At 38.6% G+C, this 19,820-nt stretch overlaps 1 protein-coding gene across 1 annotated transcript; it reads right to left on the reverse strand.

Moving 5' to 3' along the window:
* Positions 1 to 637: 637 nt before the first annotated feature.
* On the reverse strand, positions 638 to 13,891 carry LOC139722037 (tectonic-1-like). The gene is made up of 11 exons (XM_071633362.1): positions 13,639 to 13,891; positions 11,470 to 11,590; positions 10,755 to 10,864; positions 9,690 to 9,826; positions 6,733 to 6,835; positions 6,164 to 6,282; positions 4,762 to 5,088; positions 3,848 to 3,973; positions 2,318 to 2,427; positions 1,308 to 1,448; positions 638 to 755 (listed from the first exon to the last, which is right to left on the reverse strand). Exons 1-11 carry the CDS (start codon positions 13,889 to 13,891, stop codon positions 638 to 640), a joined length of 1,665 nt encoding a protein of 554 aa, XP_071489463.1.
* Between the last annotated feature and the right edge of the window lie 5,929 nt (positions 13,892 to 19,820).

Raw genomic sequence — 19,820 nt, forward strand, 5'->3', positions numbered from 1 at the left:
CATTGTTTATAAAGTCGTGTAATGATAACACTTTGCCTGGACAAAATTCATGATAGTGTATGAAAAATACTTTTATAAAAAAAAATAACCAAAATAAGTATATTCTTAGCAATTTGATATGGCCTACACGTTTATGGGGAGAAAAAAAGCACGAACGTCTACTACCTCGAACTTTTTCACTGTCAAAAAAGTGTTCATGTACCATGATTTCTCGTTGGTCAATGATATGCTTTGAGTGATAAGAACATTGATTATTCATAATCGAATGTGAGTGGCTGACACATCTTGACATAATAATAAAGACTTACGTTCATGCTTTTGTTTCAAAATCTCAACATCGTTCGGAGTCGGTTGAGTTGGGTCATTCGGCCTCCGTTGAGACGAGTAGTTCAGATTTGAGTGGTATTCGACTAGGAAACTAAATCCAGAACGTCTCTGCGATCGGAAGTGAATTTCTAAGTCGTTGGTCGACGAAACAACGCTATCGATAGGCCAGTCGTCAACACAGTATCGCCCGATAATATCTAAAGTCTGCAAGTCATTGACTAAGAAGTGGTCCTGATTGCAATTCACGTTGAGTTCGATAAAAGAGAGAGTGATTGTTGAAGAGATATCGGTAATGATGTGCCAAAATCGCTTATCTTCTGTGCGGTAAGTATCGTAGTAGTTGGGCATCGACACGATTCCCTGATCGGGTGTGCACGTGATCACCTTCTCCGTTGCTAGAGTGCTGTCGTGAAAACAGCTCGGCTTGTCTGAAAAAAAGTGGCACCACAAGAACATTGAAAGATGATAGCACCTCTTTTTGAGTGATGTACAAATCTGTTATTGTTTTGTTTACATGCTCCTTGCCTCTTGCGCCTTTCAATCCAAACTTCTCCCATACTCAAAGTTATTAGGTTTCACCAAGTGTGCATACTCGTAAGTCCACTTGGGGAAGCTACAGACCTACTGACTGAGCAATGACATTTGTTAGGATTGCTTAAGAATCATAAAATAATGCATTGGTCTCTGTTGTGTAACAAAACCTTACTACATACACTGTCTTATGGCTGTGGTCTACAAGCAATAGTCTCCTACAGCAGAGACCAACGTTTTGATTTGTAGATACATTGCTAGATCAATTCTGTGGCATTAAAAGTACTGTTTCCACTGCACCACTGTACAGGTGAGCAATATACTGGAAACAGCATTAAATATAAGAGATTCCAGGCAAGTGAAGCAGTGACTCTAGTCGAGGTCTTTGATGCTTATAACCTGCCAGGACAGTCGGCAAGTGTACTACCTTTGGCTGTTAGGAAACTCACTTAATAGTGCAGCCACTGCGGAGATTTTCCCCAAAGGTGACCGGAATCCTGGAGTCAGTGTCCGTCAAACACGATCCGTCAGCAGAGCTCCGGACGACTGTCAGCCAGTTGGTGGGGTCCGAACTCAGTGAGATGGCCTCTGTATGGCTAAAGTCAAGGCTATACCTCCATCACTAGTCTCTGATGTATGTTTCTACTGATTACCCCTCAAAAATAATCAACAGTCATCACTATGTATTTGAGATCTACAAAATTTGGAAATGTTGCATCAACTGACACCAACTAGCATTTTTGTATCATACACTGGTTTCCAGCTGTATATTGATGACAAGAAACACACTTCACCTCCACAATAATGCAATATGAATTTTGGATTTATACGTGAAAGTCATCTTTTAAGCCAGGTCTGTGGATGGTCATTTCCTGACGTATTTAGTGTATACTGTACCATATATACAGTTAGAAACACAAAATCTTAGCTGCATTTAAAGCAAAAGTGTCTGAGGAGAACAATGCTTACATCAACAAAAATTAGTAGCAGCAGCAGGGAAGAGCTTGATTGCAAAACGAGTTAACTCCATTCTTTTTAATTTGAGATATTCGTGATTAAAGCTGCTAAAAACTAAGAAAATAAAAAAAATATTGGACATTTTAACAACTTCAAGAATATTCCCTGTTATGCAACAAATGAGGTTTACCTGGAAACGCTTTATTTTGCTCTGATGATGGACTTGCTTTGAAATCTTCTAGAATAGCACTTGACCTGTTTTGCGACTAAACTCTTCAATCATTATGAAAAAAAACTGCAGCAGTATTAACAGTAGAACAGCAGTAGTGACCATTGTTGTGTTATTACAATCATTACTGCTCCCATTACAAACAAGGCACTATGGGCAATGGCTAACAGCAAGAAACGGACACCACACACAAAGCTTTGGTAGTGTGAGGCAAGGCATACTGAGATAAGATAATTTACAGTACATCATTGTACTCTTCCTGACAAAGGATATAAGATGGAGCCATCAAGTTGAGTCTCTTGGACAAGGTTCCCAGCGACAAGGGGCTGACCAATCACGTAACCAGGATTACCACTTCGGGGAAAGGTGCCTGTCTCTCCTAGCTTTAGTAATGAAAGATGTCAATATTCAAGAAAAAACATCTTTAATTATATTACTGTTCTTCAGAGAGTCATACCGGGGTAATACCACTTGCAAAATCTTAGAACAATACCGTCTCTTACTAAATATATTACTAAATTTCTTACTACATATAACACAAATTTGGTCACACAAGACAGTTTCGTCAGTGGTTGAATTCAGGCTTAAGAACAAAGGTGACAGAGTGTGAAATAGGAATTATCCCTTTCCACCAGAAAACTTACTGATTTCTGACATTAGGGATGATAAACGGCTTTTGTGTTACAGGAGGCAATAATTTCATTGGTTGTTAACATCAAAATTACCAATCAACTTGCATAATTCTCATAAATAAAACCTTACAAAAAACAAACACTGTATACAGAGTATTAAGACTTGACAAGTAGAGCTGTTGATGCTAATTTTTGATGGCATTTTTTTTAAATGACCAAGTCCGCCCCCCCCCCCCCCCCGAAAAAAAAAAAAAAAAAAAGTTTGCCACCTTATAAACACAGCTTTCAGTGGTGACTTGTGTGTCAGTGCAATAAAGCATTCTGGAGATTAGTCTGGTAGGCATTCAAATTCAATACAGCAAATTAATGTACTACATTGTATATGGTCTTTGTCATAGACCTCTTGCTGTAGTGATTGCAAGAGGAGCAAGCAGAGGGTTGTTTCACAAGACTAGTCAAGACACCAGCAAGAGTCCAGAACAAGAGCTTCTTTGGAGATCTCTCTGAAGTTCTGAACTTACGCCTTTGAATCACTAAATTTTGCTACCAGTGTTTAGTAGCAAAATTCAGTAAATTAAGCAGAAATCACAACCAATCAGCAGAACTCCATCCAAAGAAGCTCCTCCATACATGTTTCGCATTGACGGCCAATGGGCAATTCATGCAATTTCATTGGTCCAAGAGACCGACTGGATTATCCAGTGACTAAATATGTCAGGAGTGGTGTGTTGGTTAGTCTTTCTCCCAGTCATGAAAGATAATCACAATGGCAGATCTCAGAAGGCCCTCTCACTTCATGCACTTGACTGGACTAGATTCAGCTCTCTAGCTCTTCACTTATGACTGTCATTACTAACAACAGCATGAGGGATTTTCAAAATGGCTACATATCACATTGAATATACTTCAGAAACTTATAAAAAGATAAACATTTCCAAACATTCTAAGACTCTACCATTCCAACAGGAAGTTAATCAGACACTGAACCTACATTTTCACCTATTTCACCAAGATTACTGCAGTACGTGGATATTTTCTGTCAGGTAATGAGTTTCCAACTTTACGCGATTATGTGTCGTCAGGCCCAATAAAAATATCATAAGGCATTCCACTGACTACAAATTATTTCTACAACGCCCCCCCCCTCCCCCAACAAAAACAAAATTCTCACCTTGACAAACTCTGTAGAAAATGTTTGTGAAGGCGAAGTGTCGCTGGAGGTCAATGACCCCAGAGTAAGTCCCACGTCCACAGCCTTGATTCCATTTGTTGCATTGTGAGTAATAATGTACTTCACCTGGTAGCAAAAAAACAAATTCTAATATTACTTTGTCAGTTATTGTAGAGCAACCAAAAGTGTCTGGTTGGAGGCAATTGCCTGATGTATTCTTTATATCAACTACTAACATATGGACCAGCAGTCATTAAAAAATGATGCAACCTCTATATAACAAAGTTACAGCACAACTCACCTCATGTCTTAGGGAACAAGGGGCGCTATGCATTAGATATATCAGATGTCAGGAAAGCAAAAGGAATCTAAATCTAATTCAATCTAACTTCATCTACTTCAATTATAATTTAATTTAATCTGATCTTTTCCAAGATAATCAAAACTATTCTACTCCACACAAAAATGTACATTTAAAACATTTTAGATACTTGTGTTGAAGGTTATCACACAGTCATTCAACAAGGTAATAGAAAAATATATTAATAGATTTCTCTTTCACCATACTTAAACTCACTGAAACATAGCATGTCCTTGGGCAACCTTCTACATCTCATTTTGCAAGAGCATCTATTCTCATTTTTAGTGCACGCATGCTTAGTTGAAACAAGGCAATAATTCAAAGTACTTTACAAATGCAATGATAACTAATCCATATGTCTCCTAAAACTTCTAGCCTTGTTTGCGCACTTTGTCGGAATGAGATGTCCCTTAATTAGATTTTTATACTTGTTGCTGAGGAGGTTATCATTACACATTGTATTTGGTAAGTTACTGTACTTACAATTATCTTTGCAACAGAGTTTGGAAAGTTAAGAAATCTTAAAAAATCAATGAATAAAATACATTAGTACCTCTGTAACTACATTGTCACAAGTATCTGTTGAGCTGTTGTAAAAGGGGACAGGGATCTCATCCACAGTGTAGTTGCAGTCAACGATGAAATCATATTCAATCCTGCACATGATGGGTAGCTGGACCGATATGTTGACCAGCTCTGGGTTGTCATAGAAACCGTATCCAGGAAATTCTGTGGTCGGTCCTGGCTGGGGGAGAGCTGTGGTTGCATTGGATACAAAGTTGGAGTCTGTAGTGGCACTCCCTGTGGTGAGCAGTGAGGGCGTGGTGAGGTTGACCAAAACCGGTGGTGGGAGTGGATTGTCTTGAAGAAACTGTGGCGTCTAGTATAGAAAGAATAGAAAGATATATAGCCAAAAATGAGTACTCATCTTTACCTTTGATACAAACGGGTGAATCCTCACTATAAACTCAATCAAATCTATCTAATAGTTTAAACAAATTTCTTGACAGTTTTCCAGTCACGCCAGCTACACATTCAAACATGTTTATCAGTATTCATTTGACCCAGTGGAAGTCATTTCCTTTATGCACATAAGCTTGTTGAATGCTATGATATATTTCAGGAAAATTATGTCACTTTACACTTTCATTATTTGGCCTGAAGGTATCTTCCATATAAAAGAAGGTAAAAGATCAAAACAAACAGTATGCTCCCTCCCCCCCCCCCCCCAAAAAAAGGTACCATGTTAATTATGTGCATATTTCAGTATCTTGTAATGCGGAAAAAGTTGCACTGTATGGACTTTGCAAGAAAAAAACAATCCAACTACTTTACCAGACAAACTTGTGAATCCAACAGGGGAATTTCAAATTGAGGCTCATAACACACACTAGCAATCTGTGAGATGATAGAGGCAAACTCTGGTATAGCAGACAACAACCAACAAGATTATGTCATTGTGGGAAGATTTTCATGGTTAAGATTTTTCAAACACACACATTGGAACTCATATGGTACACCAAGCTAATTTCTGAAACTTGACACGACATTCTTTGTACAAAAGGATTTTATCAGTAGAACTGTCATCATTTCCCTCATTTGCTTTGCGAGATTTGAAAAAAACCAAAACGTGAAATGTTGTTGTGACCAAAAATTCAAGTGTAAGGATTAGCCTTTGGTATAACACAAGTCAGGACAAAATACAGTAAAACCCTATTATGATGAACACCACCACAACATGGGTAGTCGCACATATAATGTTTGTAGTCCTACATTTGTGTATTTATGTAGCAACCTACAGAGGTTTCCACTTTTAACAAGAATTTGTTATACTGTAACTATAAAATTCATGCGGTCCAGACTATCTCATCATAACAGGGTTTGCCCGAACTGCAAATCAATATGACAGATCATATACACACTGATGTATATTTTAAAGAAGAGGCAATGCTCACAGGAATAATCTTGAAGCCACTGTAGTAAGTTCTGGCAGATAGGAAAGGTTGGTTCTCACAATCCCTTCTCAAGCTGGTCAGTTTCCTTGTACAGACTGATGTAGCAGCATACAGGTATGCTGGTTACAAAGAAAAAAACAAAGAAAATATGTAGGATTGTGATTAATAAATTTGGGGTGTGTAGATGAAACAACAGATAGACAGGCAGAAAACTATAAGGGCATGATGTATCCAACTTCCTAAGGGAATAGAGTTAAAGAATATTAAAAAGATAGCATGAAAGAACTACAACATTTTATTTCTTTATACACAATCACTATATCTGCCAAAGAAACATTTCGTATTGAATGTCACACACATAGCTGACGGTATATGGGCATAGATATTTGCCATAATCTAATATCTATTTGCTTGAAACACATCCAAACTTACATTAACCAAGAGATTGTCACAGAAAGAGAAAAACGACAGGAAGGAATGAAATTAGATGAAACTACTGACAGTAAAAAAAAAACAAAGAAAAAAAAAAGTTGTAAGAAGAGCTCTCTAACCTATCATAAAAAACTAACCAGCAGGATTGTTGTCATCACAAATGTCGGACACTAGTCCTTGTGGTAGCCCAAGTTGGCCCAGTGCCAGCGTCTCATACAGGGTGTAGATCGTGTCTCCAGACTGTCAAATAAATGTCAAAAAATAAATTATGCTATCGAAGCCAATGTGATAGAAAGTTTACTGGCTCAATTGAAAGAAGAAGAACAAATGTGTTGCAATATGATTAAAATAGATAATAAAGCAGGGTGAACAATGAAAATAGCATACAATATATAACAATAACACCGAATCATAAAACCCACAAAGTCTCATGGGTTGATTTTCTAATGCACTTACACCCATTGGTGCATAAATCTGTTTTGCGGGAAACATTCTTGAGGTGAAAACTGGACGCCCCATGGCCCAAGACTCCCACTTGAGTTGCAGACAAATCTAGCACATCACAGAGCTCCTTATAGAGACTCATATTTTGTTATATTTAGATTACCTATTTTTCAATGCTTCTGATTGGTTATTTTACCTCCCAAGGGTATGAGCCTCTTGCAAAACTAATACAAAAATTTAGCTAAAGGTCATGTGACATCTTGACTGTTCAAGTGATGGTCATGCGCTGTTGTGCACTGATAGCTGTTTACCTGTTCCATGTGCTTGACTGTGTGTGTAATGAAAGTGTTGCTCTGAGTCGTCAAACAAGGTGTCCCATGGACCAATTTCTGCCTTTTTCTCTATTTTGCTTCTAAAGTTAGTTCTGGTACAATTGTACCTCCTCCAGTTTCTTTGCTCTCCCAAGTACAAACATAATGTACTTTCAAAAGTGCTAGCCAGGGCTGGAGTATTGCTACATGCACTGTTACACTTCTTACTGAACACACCACTGAATGTAACAGGCATTTTTTACTCTACAATTTATCTCATGAACAATCAAGATCACTTGTTATCTTGTCATCATGCTCTCCATATAGACACAAATAAAACTGTAATCCAAATCTATAGACCTATACACTATCAAAAACAACAACAACAACAAAGATCAGAGCTACCCATATAAGACTTTAAGTGAAAGAGAAAGTTTTGAATGAAAGAAAGCAGAATATTTTATAAGAGCAATCATCATTAATGAAATGTATATCCCCATGATATATCACGGCTTGACACTAACTTTTTGCTCTGATGGCCTGTTTGGGCAACCGAGCCACCGGTACCCTGCTAATGTCCAGCTGTGACTATGAAGCGAAGATTATCAACTACAAAATTCTTTAAAATATATATGCAGGAGCAACAAAGTTGCTGTACAGCTGTTGCAATGTATAAAGATATGATGCCACATATGAATGGTGTGCAGAAGTCAATTAAATACTACACACCACCCATATTCAGGATCATGAAAATCATTCTGACAGTCTGGAATTTTGGAGGACTAAATCATGATTTGAGGCTTATGAGAAACAAGGCAATCGCCAAATTGAGTCTCGCCCATTCGCGTACAAGGAATTAATATCTTTTATAACTCCCAGAAGTTAATTGACCTGCTTATGACCTTTGACCTTGTGGTGACCTTCAATACCCTAAGGGACATTTACCATCCAAGTTTGGTCACAAACGGACAAAGGGATCAAAAGTAATGAGCCATAATCGAAACGCGCCATAAAAACTTAACATTGGGCCCTAAAAATTTGTTGACCCCTTTGTGACCTTTGACCTTGTGATGACCTTTAATTCCCCAAGGGACATCTACCGTCCACGTTTGGTCACAAACGGACATAGGGATCAAAAGTTATGAGCCACAATCAAAACGCGCCCTAAAACATAACATTGGGCCCTAAAAGTTTGTTGACCCCTGTCTGTGACCTTTGACCTTGTGACGACCTTCACCTCCCCAAGGGACATGTTCCATCCAAGTTTGGTCACAAACGGACAAAGGGATCAAAAGTTATGAGCCATAAATGAAATGCACCCTAAAAACTTAACATTGGGCCCTAAAAGTTCGTTGACCCCTGTCTGTAACCTTTGACCTTGTGGTTACCTTCAACTTTCCAAGAGACATCTACCATCACCCAAGTTTGATTGCCATTGTAGCAACATGTGCTGAGTTATGTGTGATAAGAGTCTTGCAAGTAAACTTTAACATATGACCTCAAATGACCTTTGACCTTATCATGTGACCTCTTACGGCACCATAACATGAAGGTACCCCCAGTGCATCCATCACCCAAGTTTGATTGCTATTGTAGCAACATGTGTCGAGTTACGAGTGATAAGAGAGTCTTGCATGTAAACTTAAATGTATGACCTCAAATGACCTTTGACCTTATCATGTGACCTCCAACGGCAACATAACATGAAGGTGCCCCCAGTGCATCTATGACCCAAGTTAGGTTGTAATCCAAGCAACTTATGTGAAGCTATTTGTCAAAAGAGAGTCTTGCAGGTAAACTTTAACATAGAAAAGAGGGTCTTGCACATACCCTTTAATATATGACCTCAAATGACCTTTGACCTCATCACATGACCTCTGACAACACCATAACATGAAGATACCCCTAGTGCTTCTATCACCCAAGTGTGGCTGCCATTGCTGTAACAGTTGCCAAGTTATGCATCATAAGAGAGTCTTGCAGGTAAACTTTAACATTTGTGACGGACGACGGACGACGGACGGACGACGGACGGACGACGGACGGACGACGGACGGACGACGGACGACGGACGGACGACGGACGGACGACGGACGGACGCCATTTGGATCCCTTAGTCTCGCCTTCACCTCCGGTGGGCGAGACAATAAAAAAGATTGTTTGCTAAGGTCTTCCATTCAACACAGTAAGGATAACCCCAAAGGATAGGCAATAAAATCATCAGCTAAAAATTGATAAATGGGCATTCGTATTGGAATCAAACTTTAAGCTAACATCTTTCTACATTTGGCACCAGCATTATCATTTAATGCCTGGCTGAGGAAGCCTTGTTTGCTGACCTTATAGAAATCACTGTAGGTGTCATTGCTGTCAGAGGGCTGCTGGTAGGATGTGTCCCCATATTGCTCACTCAGCTCATAAAACCTCTCCACAGTCTCTACCTCCTCAGGAACGGAGTAGTAGTTCCTGTCAGCGTCTGCACATTTCATGAAGTTGTCAATAAAATTGCTTATAAAACAATTGCAGTGATAGGATTGGATATTAGTGTGGGCCATGGTCAGTAAAGTGCTACCAAACCAACACAAAAACTTGCCCACAACAATACGAACTCACTACTGATAAGGAAAACAAAACTCACCTACTTGTTTTATGGACAATAACATTGTACTGTGTACACTTACTGTGTACACGCTTCCATAAATCAGACACTGTTGCAATGTTTCTGTCATATTTTTGACCATGTAATCAATATGACGGGGAAGTTTGTAATGCATTCTAAGTTCAAGTGCAGCTTGAGAACAGTACATTGTAGGTGTTCTTGTGTAACCTGACAGCATGTCAAATTTTGTCCCTACAAGCAAAATCTAAGAAAGAAGATTGACTAGACTTCAACCTTATACAAGAGGCATGAATCAAAATCAGCAGTGACACATTTTAAATTTGTGCAGAACACACTTGTCTAAAATTTGCAAGACGGGTGGACTACTGATCTGAATCAAACTTTATTGCCACTCCCCATACACTGGCATCATTGCAGCAACTGTTACAGGCAGCTTTGGTTTGATAGAGACAACAGTTTCATGGAGTACTTAACAAAGCATCTTATCGAATGAATAATATCCTTGCTAAAACTATTGTCTCAAAATTTAGTTCAGTATCTATTTCAACAAGTTATACATATTTCTACAGGGTAAGCAAGCATACTATTTGCTGAGGCACATTTAAAATGGAAAGTAAGTAAAACAGATTGATAGGACAGGTAGACCTGCATTTTCTCAAGGTCTGGATGATCATCTATTTTCCATTTTTAAACAATAATTCTTAGAGTTTGGTAGGCAGAGTGCTCTACGGGCAGTTAACCAAAATACTGACAGACTTGAGACACTTTTTCTGTTATCACTCACTGTTGTCTGTTGAAATGCAGAAGAGACTTGGGTCTGTCACATCAACTTGCTCTGGTGGGGCATTGGTGCTGTATATAACAGTACTTCTCAAACATACTCTAGACTCAACACTGTTGAAGCAGAAGAAAAAAACGAAACAAAACAAAAAACAATAAAGAACAACAAAACATAAATGAAATGCAGTTTGTACTAAACACAAATTGCTTTTCCTTCCGTACCAGGACACATTTACGTGTTATTTCAATATATTAAATGCAACCTGTACATGCTCTCTCTTTGTCAACCCGGTCTCATCAAAATATTCTATACAGAACTGACAGATATTGTAAAGATGCAAAACCTTTTTAGTATATTTGTATAATTTTCATAGGAATGTGTAATCCAGAAATGTACAATATGTCACACTTCTATTCGCCAGTTTTATGTACATAAAGTGTTTATAGGGCCTACAATTCTTAAGGCTCGATCTGTCAGAACACTGAGTTTGCAAAAGATGGTAACCGCGTTAGAACTGAGTAATGCACATGTACATGGCTATTGTTTCTTCTGAATTGCTGTACAGATATTTGCACACGCTTCTTCATGAAATGATTATCACATTTTTCAAGAACAGATATTGACCATTTAGACTTTTGGAATTGCAATTGATGTGAGTGGTATTTATCCAATGAGCCACTGCATTCCATAACAAGGTTTTAGTAGAGTGAGTGCTCACACATATGTCTGATCTTCACACTGGCTGAATGTAGAGATGTCTGCAGATGTACAGTCAGGATCACAACAGCAGTTGACATCACAACCGTTTGCTGTCAAATCACAAATGCACCTTCCAATATCTGGGGAAAGGCAAAAATGGTGGTCATGACAAACAATAGAAAATTCATCATGCAGCACATTTGTATCCACTGCTGCCAATACACAAATATTCTATGGGACTTTTGATATTGGTAAAAAAACTTGGGACAAATTTGTCAGCACTAACGCAGTTTTGTATATAGTACCGTACAACTAGTACATGCTCTTAATCTTACAACTACTTCAGAATTATAAAGTTTGGGTTTATTTAAAGTATTTTTTGTAGGTTTTGGGATACAATTTACAGTTTAGGGTTTAGGTTCCAGGCTTGGGATTAGGTGTAGGGTTAAGGAATGATCGAATCCAAATAGGGTGACAATGTCAAAGATTGAAGTCAATATTGGCACTTCAAGTCACTCAATTTGGTTCAATTCAAATTTTTCTGGAGCTGGGTGACGCGTCACATGTGTTGTTCAATATTCTACATGGAAAGAATTCCTTATGTCCCCCCCCCCCCCCAACTAAATTACTTTTTTTTTTTTAAATTATAATGAACTAAATAAAGGTTATGGCCATGCCATTTATGGGAAGACTTCCTTTTGAGACATAACCCTAGCATAACCTTTATTTAGTTTACCATTGACATTAGTAGACTAAAAAAAACCAGTAATTTATCAATTTTGTGTAGGGGGGGGGGGGACATATGGAACTCTTTCCTTCTACATTGTCACACAAAGAAAATAGATTGACTGGAACATACACTGACCACATATGGATAAAAAACTGCATTTTTAGGGGCCTAGTGCAAACTTTCTAGGATAACGCCAGATGGTGTTGTCCATTTGTTAGCTACCCCTACTTCCTTTTTCTGTATTTACTTATGGCATTATATTACTTAGACCTCTAATTTTACTATGAATATTATACAAACAATCCCCTATGGCCCTAACACATGTGAATTCGTAATCATAAAATTCTGCACAGTAGCCTAAAAATATCATAAAATTAATAGGCCTAGATTCTATCGAAACGTCAAAACTTAAATTTACACAGAATCTGAATTTTTACCTGAACTGCCTATCATGACATCAGTTCGGGAAACCCACTCACAAGGGGGGCCCCTCCTTATAAGTAACCCGTCCCCCTTATAAGTAACCCCGTCCCCCTTATAAGTAACCCCCGGGGCACCCCTTATAAGGAGTCTCCACGCTTTTTTGCAATGCAACGCGAAAATGAAAGGACTGCGGCAATTCGCTTGATTATGTCCATAAAGCTTCACAAGTTTTCTAGTTACTCACGAAATTTGAGCAAAATCGGTTCGAGGCATCATATCTAAAATCATGGATTTAAATGCGATGTCAAACGACCCATGCGAATGCTGAAATGCGAGCGATTACTGGCGTGAGTGTCGCCAGGCGCGGCGGCGCGGCAATGCTTGAGTGTAGACGTGGCGACTGAGTACGAAAGTCTCCGTACTCAGTCGCCACGTCTGCACTCAAGCATTGCCGCGCCTGGCGACACTCACGCCAGTAATCGCTCGCATTTCAGCATTCGCATGGGTCGTTTGACATCGCATTTAAATCCATGATTTTAGATATGATGCCTCGAACCGATTTTGCTCAAATTTCGTAACTAGGAAACTTGTGAAGCTTTATGGACATAATCAAGCAAATTGCCGCAGTCCTTTCATTTTCGCGTTGCATTGCAAAAAAGCGTGGAGACTCCTTATAAGAGGTGCCCCGGGGGTTACTTATAAGGGGGACGGGGTTACTTATAAGGGGGACGGTTACTTATAAGGAGGGGCCCCCCTTGTGAGTGGGTTTCCCGAACTGACATGACATGGTGTGAGTATTCTATTGAATCCTACGATTTCGAATTCACATAAAAATAATGACGAAGTAAATAAGTGTAAATTTCATTCACCCTTAGAGTTGTCTACTCATGAATGAAATTAAGTTGAAACTTGTAGTTGTATTTAGAATATCGACTGTTTCCTACGGCCCCATTGAATTGGCGGTGATGATCAGACGCCGAATATAACGCATGGGACCGTGAAAACGGCTGTCGCTGCGGTGTGTACTTGGGTTACCTGTGTTCGGTGGAATTTCAGTTGCATCTGTTGGTGGTGGTTGTGTTGTAAGAATATTTGCAGTGGACTGAGGTTGACCCTGAGTGGTAGTAGCTCGCTGTGTTGTGGGATTCGTGGTTAGAATCTGACCAGCAGATGTTCCTGCACCAGTAGGAGTAGTGGAAATAACCGTTGTTTGAGGAGAGCCAGGCTTGAAGCTCACAGTGAAAATTATCACTAAAACTATTTTGGCGTCCGCTGACAACGGCGCCATGATTACCATTCAACGCAGGTAATGGGACAAACGAGGGTCTATAAAATGGCTAGCCAGTAACAGGCTGCTGAATATTAATAAGCAACTAGTTCTACGTCCACATGTGTTTATGAATATTAATGACAGCGGCAAAGAGAAATTTCGGCCTATTGATTATGTGTGGTGGGTGCGCCGTCAGTTCACATGCATGAGAACCTGAAATAAGAGCCTCAAAACAACCCTTGTGCTATCACAGGCCTGTACGACTAGGATTTTTATGGGGTGAGTTTTATATGGTGGTTCAAAATTTATAGAAAAAATAGTATTGGTTGAGATGATGATTCAGCTTTTAACTCATCGCGAGATGCTTAGAAACCACTTTCTAAAATGTTGAAGAGCATTCAATTCTAAGAGGAATCTAAAGTTTATTTGATGAAAATAGGTTTTGAAATGACTAATATATAAAAAAACAAAGTATTAAAAACAGAGTGGATCCTAATAAAAGGTGGGAACCACCTTTTATTTTATCAGGATTGCTTTGTTTTGGATATCTCGGCAATTTCAACACCAACAACATCAAAGAAACTTTGAATTCCTCTTCATGCTTTTTCATATTTCATAAGGGGTTTCTCATTATCTTAAAAGATCATTATAAAACATTGTAAACCTGTTCAAAGCCCCATCTCAACCGAAACTATCCATCCCTTTAACGTTTTATATACCACTTTCAGACCTTTCATCTAGAGGGGCCCAATCAGGGACGGACATATTTTCAAATTTAAAAATCAATAGCCTATATAGGCCTATGATTTGGCTTCAGAAAAGTTTCAGCTCTGATCTTCACTTTGCCATTCCAGCATAATCCTTCATGGGTTTGTACTGTTGAATGTATAAATCACCTCTTTCAGGTTGATCATTTCCTGGTAATGAATGGAAAGGACAGTGCAAGATTTGAACAATGTCACTTTAAACATGATGATACGTAGAAAATAATTGTCCATTGAGCAGCGCCGTCAATGATATGAAAAACTCAAAATGGCTATCAGTAGTGCAGATTAGCTGTAAAAGCCTATGGCTAGTCAGTAAAGTCATATAACACTGACAATGTGAAATGCAAAAAAAATAGAGAGAGAGAGAGAGAGAGAGAGAGAGAAAAGAAAAGAAAAAGATGAGTAACGAATTGATGACTTCGCCCAGCATGTGGAGAATGATTCCAGACCAGAATGCAAATGATTTCATTTTAACCATTTTTTAACTACTAAAAAGAGTTTGATGATTCAATTTGTCACTTATGGGCCTATACCACAGGCTATGCAAACTTTCTTTGGTCTGTAAAAGTAGGTCTAATGATAATGCGACATTCCACCCACGAATATCCTTCAGGTTGATTTATGTTTTTATTTGATATCTATACCTTCAAGAAATCTTCTTTCCTCTATTAAAAAAAAAACAACCTTTCAGTAAGAACCTCATCAATGTATTAGTATCATTTTGCCACTGCTGCTATAATTCCATGGAAAATAAAGACAATTTGACAAAAGTTCAACTTTTATAAAACGTTCGACTTCCTTCCACTTGTCTCTGACGTATGTTGAGGGTGACATTATTTCCCTCCCTTCAGAAAGAGGTAAACCAAGTACTCCTTCCAAATGAAAATATGATTATATTTTGAATCCTTTTTATATTTTCTTTACATTATTATTCAAATGTGACATCACAAAACATGGGAGTCTTCTTGTCCATTCATAACTTTTTACCCAACGGATGGTCTAATTTCCCTCAGTCTTGGTGCTTTAGTAAAATTTCTGCATTTTTACTTCGCAATCCACAAATATTTGTTACCCTTTTAATCCAAATTGAGTTCATTCGGACTTGGCGATTGCGCAGAAGCTCGATATTATAATTATGTACATGTATAAATACGTGCACTCAGTATCACTGCGACCAGGGAGGTGAGACCTCTCACCTCCCTGCTGCGACCAGCCAAGCGTACTGTATTCACAGCACGTTCGTCCGTCCCCCCCCCCCCCCCCCCCCATTATCTTTTTGCTCATTCATATTCAGTAGCCGGCTAGCCCGTTACTGGCTAGCCATTTTACGGACATACATCTTGTGCTAAGATCACCCAAAACCCACCATGAGTACGATTTTACGGAGATCACTGACTGCTTTTTGCCGTAAGAACGATACTATTTTTGGCGTGCCCTATTATTTATATACGTTTTTGTCGTACGTATGATTTTAAAAATATAATGATTTTATAATTTCATCTTGAGAGGGACAAATTAACTATAAATGACTGTGCAGCTCACTGCCATTCTCAGTGATTGTCACACTTTACGCGCTCCACGGTAGTCCCATACGCTCACATTTCTGTAGTAACTAGACATGAAAGTATCAGAGGGGTCGGGCTAACTCGGCCCACGGGACATCTCGTCCCACCCGTTGAGGGTGGGCCGAGTTGTCCCACCCGTTGGTATCGATAGTGATCGTGAGCGCTTGTCTGTGTTTGAGTTTATTTCGTCTTTATGACGTCTTTTCTAACCGTAACTTTTATGGAATTGTGCTCATTGGTTTCTGTAAAGAATATTTGCCAACTTTTGGGGGATACAACGACGTAAAAATGAAATTTCAGACGTTTTTATCGCGGTTCGCGATCCCCATAGGTTCACGTTCATTTCGCGCGGTGGGCTAACTCGGCCCAGCTAAGTTTTAGCTGTTGTTTTGTCAGTAAATCTCCGTAAAACTATCGATTTTATCATGTATGAAGGTGTATTCAGGGTTCCTTCAATTAATTTCATCTTCGAGGGAATTTAATTTTGCACATGTTTGGTGAAATGTTGGATATTTGTTCGCATGATTTCATCTTTGCCGTGTCCGCACCGCACTGGTCTCGCCACTGCACAGCTCGCTCACAATCTCACACACACAGGGGCAGAGCTGAGCTGGCAGCGCCATGCCCACTCGGGGAGGCGGGGCGGCGGGGCGCGGCGCGTGGGGCGCGAGCGGCAGAGGGAGCAGCCGGCCACTCCGTACCCGTATTAGTAGAAAAGAAATCAAATTATTTCTATCATTCGATGTGAACTACATGAAGGTCATTATATGCATTTGATTTTAACTGTTAAATGTTTTGTTGTTGCTGTTGTTGTTGCTGATTTTATGTATAGATCTGCGTTCTACTCAAAAGTTATTTCTGTCCAATAAATGTTACCTTTTTTCTTAATAAAAACAAACAAGCAAAAGTCAAAGGGGTGAGTCTGTTTATGGGCATTACCGTGGTAATTAATAAATTGTTTGATATCCAGTGGTCAGTTATTTGACCTGTAGATATGGATGGTTTGGTTGAGTGGTTGATATCATGAAACCGGTAATGAAATGTAGTGCTAGCTAGATTGGCCTTGTTTATGATTGTAGGGCCTACCTTTTGTGTGTACTTTCAAAAATAAAAAGGAATTGTTTTTGTTTTGATGACATTGCCATTTTTGCCATGGGAATCCTTACCCTAATTCAAGAGAAAAATCCTCTGCCACCTGTACCTGCACGATAATAGCCAACCGTCAAGTTCTTTTTCTTTTTCTTCTTTGTAATTTTCTTTTTATATATGTACTGTATATACAGTGTATATCTCTCTCTCCCTCTAATGTATACTGTGATGATCTATTGAACCAAACTTGGACTTCATATCTTAATCTTTTCCATGCCTTAGCCCTATTACATGTGTTAATCTTTTACATTTTTATTTATTTGTACAAAACAAGGCTGATTATAAAATTCTCAAATCCTTGCTTGTCCTGCACTCATACTGTTGAATTCATGCACATTTTTTTTTCTTTTTAACAAGCAGCAAAGATGAATAGCTTCTCAAATGGTCTTCCTTCTCAAGCACGGTACTCAAAGTGTTACCTAATTTGCAGTCATGCAGGGTCACAAAAGAAACATTACAACATGCACTGGTAGGCATTGGTAAGGTCATGCATATAAGCTCTCATCTTCCTTCACAAAAGAATCTGTTGTTTTGTGGCCATTGCATCCTTTCGACTGTTGCCCTGCCTGCCCTTGATAACAATGTACCGGTACTGCTCTTTCCAAGACTGCAAGATCACAGCAAATTTCGAATAATATTAATGTGAGCATGTAAAGTATGTTTTGTTTTGTTTTGTTTTGTCATTTTAACATCTATTACTTTATTATTTCCTTTCTATTTTTTTTTCTTGAATAACAGAACATTCTCATTTGACTTGAAATAATACTTTCATTTTCAATTATCACATTACCAAGTATCATCTGTGTACAAAGCTTTCTTTCCACAACTGCTTTGTAAAGTTCTGTATTTTTTTATGATTCTTCGTCTGGCTCTATAGATCGCCTACTGCCAATATTTCTGCTTCCTTTCCCCGTCTCTCTTTCACTCTTCCATCAACCCATTCTTTTCTTATGCGTGATGAATGTGTTTGTCAAGTGTCAAATGAGATTTGATTTGAAACACTGCATACTTCATGTGAATTGCACACCAGTATTTTTTTTACCGAATTCATATTTACATAGAACAACTAGTGTGTGCATATCTACACTGATGTTCAATGTAGACAAATTTGATATCTTTAATTTAAAAAAAAAGTCTCAAGTAGCGCTGTACTATGGATTAAAAACATATGTGACAAAAACATCATTTTTTTTAGAGTCATCACACTTCATCATCAGTGAATAGTGTGCATTCATAAAATGTGAATTTAATTCCACCACATTTTATAGTGTGTTATAACGGTAATACAACATTTGTTCCTGTGACCTTGTAACAATTGCTCTGGTGTATTATTTTCTCCAAGGACTTGGGATCAAGGTTAGGATTGTGATAGGAGTAGGGTTAGAGTAATGCTCCTTTGTAGAATTTATGTTTGGTTTAGCATGCAGAATTTCAAGTGAACAATGTTTGCAGGAGCAAATGTCATGGAACCATTACGACACTGACTTCAGTCCTACTTCAGTTGATAGGCCTACTTCAGTCGATAGTTTGCTTTCTTCTAGATTTTCACCTCTTGACTTACCTGTAAAACATACATGTAGTTTACCAGATAGTTGCCAATTGATGAACTCTGCCCCAGGAGAGGTGCATCGCAGGAAATGAGATTGTTTTACATATGTCAATCCACATACACGTCATGAAATGTTGCATTATTGTAACACTCATTTCGGTGTCCAACATTATGCTCAGTCACTCCGCAAAACCAGACAATGTCCTCTCAAAACTGAATATTCACTACAGCTGTAGGGGCTGAAGAAAGCAGATCTGTTCTCAGTCAGTTCCAGTGGTAGACTCTTTTTAATTCTACCCACTTACTCTTTCCAGAGTAGTTAATTTACATATTAAAATCATAAGATAGACAAATCAACCAAAACGAAAGGAGGAAAGTAGTTTCACCCGAGGACCGAAGGAACCGATGGAAAATAAAGGTAGGGCCTATAGGTGATCACAAGGTGAAGTTGAACATGAATGGAAACAGATCAAAAGAGTTTGAGGACGTAGGTGTGGAGGTGAGTGGAGAAAATTAGGTTGTGTGGAAAACTAAATGTGGATAATTCATTAGGGGTATGTCTGAAAAGTAAACTACAAATATGGAAAGCTACACAAAACAACAAACCAAAGCTACACAAAAAATTAGTTTCTGGTCACATTAATGCTATGACATCATTGTTAGGTGTTTTGTTGATATTTTTTGTATCTATTGGTTTTCCACTGATTGCAATACAGTATAAGACAAATAACCATAAATCTTAATGATTATAAATAGTCAAAATAAGAATTACAGTAAAGATAAAAAAAAAGAGCAGCTTACAAGATTGAGGCATGGCCACGGAGACTTTGCAAAACATATAAGGGACTGAAAGGATATCCAAAACACACCAGAGACAGCCCCACAAACCAACATGAACTTACTCCATAGCTACACCG

The sequence above is a fragment of the Diadema antillarum genome, unplaced genomic scaffold, assembly GCF_040938485.1.
Source record: "Diadema antillarum isolate AM-2024a unplaced genomic scaffold, OU_Dant_1.0 scf00000014, whole genome shotgun sequence".
NCBI classification, from domain to species: Eukaryota; Metazoa; Echinodermata; class Echinoidea; order Diadematoida; family Diadematidae; genus Diadema; species Diadema antillarum.